This window comes from Terrapene carolina, unplaced genomic scaffold (assembly GCF_002925995.2).
Source record: "Terrapene carolina triunguis isolate 2854851 unplaced genomic scaffold, T_m_triunguis-2.0 Scaffold431, whole genome shotgun sequence".
Lineage (NCBI taxonomy): Eukaryota > Metazoa > Chordata > Testudines > Emydidae > Terrapene > Terrapene triunguis.
In genome coordinates this window covers 781,143-787,142 of record NW_020664782.1, presented here as the reverse complement: position 1 = coordinate 787,142, position 6,000 = coordinate 781,143, and the positions used below count along the sequence as shown (strand labels likewise).

Genomic DNA, 6,000 nt, shown 5'->3' with positions numbered 1-6,000 from the left:
GGAGGGAAGAGGAGCCATGGAGGAAAGCACAGAGATGCTTGTGGGAGACTCAGACAAGCAGGACATGGATGACGGCCCATATGATGGAGAGGAGGAGACTGCACGGGAGGCAATGCAGAGGAAGTACAGGCAGGAATGTCCAGGTAAGCAGCATGAGCTGAGGACAGAGATCATGGAGAAGTAAGAGAAGATGAGGCTGAGAGGCAGGAGGGAGAACTAGGAGTTCAAAGGGAGCCCACAAGGCTCAGCAGGAGCTGAACACGCTCTGTGGGTGCAGTGAGATAGGTTATTTTTGCAGTGGAGGTTTGGACAGAGACGAGAGGTGGGTGTGTGTGTCAGGGAGGCCAGAGAGGAGGAATTTGCTGTGGTGGAGGTGTGGATGGCCAAGGCCGGGACCGGAGTTTGGCTGTGTGGATGGAGAGGAGTGGACAGAATCTGGAGATACAGCAGAGCGCAGTTTAGGGACAGAATCTGATCAGGGATGGAAGATGTTCTTCAGCAAAGAGAGCAGAGGGGCTCCAAGTCCACATGGACACCCCTGCCTCCAAGCGGTGGCAGGACATATTGTGCTCCTGACAGTGTTACGACAGTGAGATGTAAAAGTGAGGGCCTGGCCATGTACCATCACTGCATATCCCATAGGCTCTTCTGGCAGAAGCAGGTTTCCAGTTCTGGTTGTGACGGTGCACCCCATAATGCTTTATGGGAATATGCTTATGAATGTATATATGACATAACTGGAATATGTTTTATGCTACATATGCCATGTAACATATCTCTGTAAAGGTTATGATCTACTAAATATATTCATCCTATTTGTATGTATGTATCATTTTTGTATTCAAAGTTATGAATATTGGCCGTGTACTTGTTTAATTTTAAGTAGCCTCAGTGAAGCAGTTGGTCAGCTTCCTGAGAAAAGACTATTCTCAGTAAGTGCCCAATCAAGAAACACTTAAGCCAACAATGAACTTGGAGACGACAATCCACATCTGAGCTTTCCTAGGAATGTGACCTGGCTGGTAAGGAACTCAGTCATGCATGGACATGTGACTTGCCCATGTGACTCCAAAACTCCATCTTGGAGCTGAATTCTGGATAAGAGAGAGGAGGGGGACCGCCCACAAGAGAAAGTCTATTTAAGCCCCTGAAAACCCCTCCATTTTGTCTTCAGCTGGCTCAAGAGATAGCCTCTCCACACCTAAAGGTTACCTAAAAGAGACTGGAACAAAGGACAGTAACCACAGGGATGGGAGTGATTGCTGGACCCAGACTAGAAGGAGGCTAGTCTGTAAAAGAAGCTTACTGGAACATCTCTGAGGGTGAGATTTCATCAGTAATCACTTTCTTACTGTATTAGGCATAGACTTGCGTGTTTTATTTTATTTTGTCTCGTAATTTACTTTTTTCTGTCTGTCATTACTTGGAACCACTTGAATCCTACTTTTTGTATTTAATAAAATCACTTTTTACTTATTAATTAACCCAGAGTATGTATTAATACCTGGGGGGGGGGAGAGGGTAAACAGCTGTGCATATCGCTCTATCAGTGCTATAAAGGGCGAACAATTTATGAGTTTACCCTGCATAAGCTTTATACAGGGTAAAACGGATTTATTTGGGGTTTGGACCCCATTGGGAGCAGGCATCTGAGTGTTGGAGACAGGAACATTTCTTAAGCTGTTTTCAGTTAAGCCTGCAGCTGTTAGGGGACGAGGTTCAGACTTGGGTCTGGGTTTGCAGCAGACTAGTGTGTCTGGCTCAAACCAGGCAGGGCACTGAAGTCCTAAGCTGCCAGGGGAAACAGGCTCAGCGGTAGTCTCAGCACATCAGTTGGCAGTTCCCAAGGGGTTTCTGTGATCCAATCCGTCACACTGGTGTCCTGGCTGGAAAAGGGTAATTACTTTTTACCGCCTCCTGAGAGTGGCAGACATCCTCGGACTGGCAGGCAGCTTTCACCTTGCACAGAAGCTGCCGGGTGCCTGTGAGGCCATCCCCTCCCTTCTGCATTGTGGGAGCCCTGGGGATTATACCTTGCAGACTCTGGCCACGCGTGGGACCTTCACTTGTTCATAGAAGTCATACTCTCTGGCTGTCTCCGTGAAGAAGAAATAGATTTTGTCGTCCTCTCCACTCTCGTCCCCTCTCAGGAAAGTGGAGCCCACAAAGACTGGGTCTATGGATACAGGTGAGAGACAATCACAACAGGAAATGAACTATCGGAAGTTCAAATGCTGAACAAGGCAGATTCCTCCCCCCCCCCCCCCCCCCGGTGACTACCACTGTTCCTGGGCAAAGGGCCAGTATATTGATGATATCCCTACCTGCCCTGGACACTCTCAGGGGCCAAGAGGAGGCAGGATTCACTTGGCATCTTCTCTGTCTCTCATCGGCCATTGATGGTCTCCAAGACTCCCACCCCCGTCCCCCTCAGAAACCTCTATCTCCCCCCTTCTCTTTCTCTGTCCCCAGATCCGTTAGAGACTTAGCAAGGGCAGCATCTTGGACCCTGGACTTCAGAAAAGCGGACTTTGACTCCCTCAGGGAACTGATGGGCAGGATCCCCTGGGAGACTAACACGAGGAGGAAAGGAGTCCAGGAGAGCTGGCTGTATTTTAAAGAATCCTTATTGAGGTTGCAGGAACAAACCATCCCAATGTGTAGAAAGAATAGTAAATATGGCAGGCGACCAGCTTGGCTTAACAGTGAAATCCTTGCTGATCTTAAACACAAAAAAGAAGCTTACAAGAAGTGGAAGCTTGGACAAATGACCAGGGAGGAGTATAAAAATATTGGTCAGGCATGCCGGAGTGAAATCAGGAAGGCCAAATCACACTTGGAGTTGCAGATAGCAAGAGATGTTAAGAGTAACAAGAAGGGGGAGGGCTAGCTCAGTGGTTTGAGCATTGGCCTCCTAAACCCAGGGAGGTCAGTTCAATCCTTGAGGGGGCCATTTAGGGAATCTGGGGCAAAAATCTGTCTGGGGATTGGTCCTGCTTTGAGCAGGGGGTTGGACTAGATGACCTCCTGAGGTCCCTTCCAACCCTGACATTCTATGATTCTGTGATTTCCATTGGTCACTCACCGTTCAGCCAGGTCACTGAGATCTCTGTCCGGATGCGCTCCTCAAGGTTTCCTGTTGCTCTGGAGATGATGGGCTGTGTCCCCAGGAAGTTGCTGACAGTGGCAGCATACAGGACACCATCTAGAGGAAGGTCCAAGATGTGACAGGTGTGAAAGACACAAAGGACCAATGTGCAATGCAGGGAAAGAGATGGGGGAGGGGAAGGGAGTACACCGTGGCCAGGCTATAATGCAGAGCTGTGCCTGAACCTAGAAGGAAAATGTGCCAAATTGGGCTTTGGTGTAACATCTGGATGGCAAGGAGACGCTGGATTTTACCCCATTTTCCACCCAGGTTCAGCAACTGGTTTAGAATGCTAGTGGCTACCACTTGTGGCCTCGGTGCTAACCCAGTCACGTGGCACCCTTCTCCAGTTGGTTAGGAAGAGTCCCTTCCATCTCCAAGTCAGTCACTGCACTCTGCCTGGCTACCCACAGCTCAAGCACAGGCAAGACATCGAGGACCAGGTTTGGGAGATTCTAGGTCATGGGGGCACCCTGGGCCTTGGTAGCCTCAGTCCTGGATGCTCAGGTCAGTGTATTTAAAAAGCTTTCACTTTCAAACACTAAATGGTTCAAGGTGGTGCAGACCTCATGTGGCCCGCGCCAGCTCCTGGAGTGGGCGCCAGCAGATGCCGCTCTGTGATGTGCACAGTGTAATTTGTATCCCTCTCCAGCTCCGGGTCAGGACATGGATTATGGGGTTTTACACGTAGGTCACCGGTTCCGTTCAGAGTAGATAGTAATCCCGGGAAGTCATTGCCCCCATGTAGTGACTCTGGGGAATGGAGGGCTGGTGCTTCTGTCCAGCTCCTAATAGACAGGTGTCCACATTGCCACTGTAACTAACCGGCCCTGCAAGCAGTCTCCGCAGAGGAGGCCAAGGACTGAATTCCCTTTACACCTGGATGGTGAGGGAAGTTTGTTCGCTTGCTGCTGCTACCCCCCAACATGCTTCTTCCTTCCAGAGCCAGGCTTGCTCCCTGCACCGAGTTCCAGACCAAACCAAAATGCCGCTGACACTGCAACAAACGTACCGACCATTACGGCTGCTGACTGTTGCGTAGGCTCAAAGGGGCATTTCCCCCGGCCACTTTCCTGCCGCTCCACACTGCTGAAATTGGCCACTTTCTGCAATAAAAGCAGAGAAAGTTCAGCCACCCCGTTTGGGTTTGGGGAGGGGCTTACAGACACCATCCCCCTGGGGGCTGTCTGGGGTGGGACAGGCTGATGTTAAGCTAGATTGTGTGGACTCTCAATGGTGGAAGCCCCAGGACTTGTCCCCTCCCTTGTTTAACTTGTTACTACAGCCAAGAGAGCATTTATTTTTTGCTGTAGTGCTTCGTTACAAAGGCCGTTAACCACTCACTGGAGGCCCCAATCTTCCCTGGGTTCCTGCCTCACCACCACCCCACTCAGGACTGGAAATTTAATATATGGAGGGAATGTTCTGTGGTTAAAAGACTGCCTGGGGCCTCAGGAGGGTTCAACCCCTGGTTCTGACATGGACTCCTGGCATGACCATGGGCAACTCACTTCCCCTTCTGCACAATGGGGATACTACTTCCATAGCTCACCAAGAGGTGGAGGGTGAATTCCTTATGGCCTCTGAGGGCTCGAACTAGAGTGATGAAGCCACAGAAAAGCCTCTCATTAGCTTTAGGTTCATCCTTGATCTCTGCCCATTTCCCGAAGCAGGCAGCACTGGACTCTTCTCCTCGCCCATTCAACCCCCCCCCCCCTTTCCCCCCCCCCCCAACAGGCACTGGGCCCTTACAATGAAGCCGCACTGTGGATCAAAAGCAAAGGTCCCGCAGGTGAAGAGGTGGCTCTCATCAGCAAACTCCAGAATGCGGATGTAATTGTGACACTCTGCCTGCAGGGACAGAGCAAACAGTCATGACACAGGCACTGTGAAAAGCACAACCAGCCACTGATGTCAAGGATTGAGTGCAAGAGGAGAGAAGTGCATAGGCACCGACTCCGTGGGTGCTCTGGGGCTGGAGCACCCATGGGGAAAAATTAGTGGGTTCTCTGCACCCACCGGCAGCCAAGCTCCCCAGCCTGGCCCCCCTCGCCTCACCTCCCAGCACGTCACGTCTCCACTCCTCCCTCCCTCCCAGCGCTTGCCACTGTCAAAGGGCTGTAGCAAGCGCTGCGAGGGAGGAGGGAGAACGTGGCACACTCAGGGGAGGAGGCAGGGAAGAGGCGGGGCTGGGGCGGGGATTTGGGGAAGGAGTCGAATAGGGGCAGGGAGGGGGTGGAGACAGAGTTGGAATGGGAGCGCGAGGGGGAGGAGTTGGGGCAGGGACTTTGGGGAAGGGGTTGGAATGGGGGCAGGGGCATGGGTGTCGCGCACCCACTAGCACCAGAAGAAGTTGGCGCCTATGGAGGAGTAATTAGTAGTAATTACGTAAGTAAGTAGTAATTGCAGGGAAGGCACTCACAGCCATGTCAGTAGGTGACATAACTACTCAATTCCCCACAGTAACTGACAACATGCTGGGGACACTGTGTGAATGTGTCATACTCACGAGTATGCCTGACTTTTCAGCCAGCAGAGCCAGAAGAAGCACCTAAGAGAATCTTTACCATGAAGGACAGACCACGAAATAATAGAAATGCAGAGCTGGAAGGGACCTTGAGAAGTCATGAAGTTCTATCCCCTGCACTGAGGCAGAACCAAGTAAACCTAGAACATCCCTGACAGGTGTTTGGCCAATCTATTCTTAGAAACCTCCAGTGATGGAGATTCCACAACTCAGACTCAAAGGTCAGAAGGAACCATCATGATCATGTAGTCTGACCTCCTGCACATCACAGGCCACAGAACTCCACCCTCCCACTCCTGTAATAGATCCTTCACCTCTGCCTGAG

The 6,000-nt window shown here is 51.1% G+C and overlaps 1 protein-coding gene across 1 annotated transcript in view; it reads right to left on the bottom strand.

Moving 5' to 3' along the window:
* Nucleotides 1-6,000, bottom strand: part of SEMA4F (ssemaphorin 4F) — a 101,944-nt gene that overhangs the window by 62,033 nt on the left and 33,911 nt on the right. The window contains exons 3-6 of the mRNA XM_024200482.3: nt 4,901-4,995; nt 4,161-4,254; nt 3,086-3,205; nt 2,034-2,176 (exon numbers count right to left, since the gene is read on the bottom strand). Of these exons, the coding sequence (XP_024056250.1) occupies nt 2,034-2,176; nt 3,086-3,205; nt 4,161-4,254; nt 4,901-4,995 (452 nt within the window). The remainder of the gene's footprint in view (nt 1-2,033; nt 2,177-3,085; nt 3,206-4,160; nt 4,255-4,900; nt 4,996-6,000) is intronic.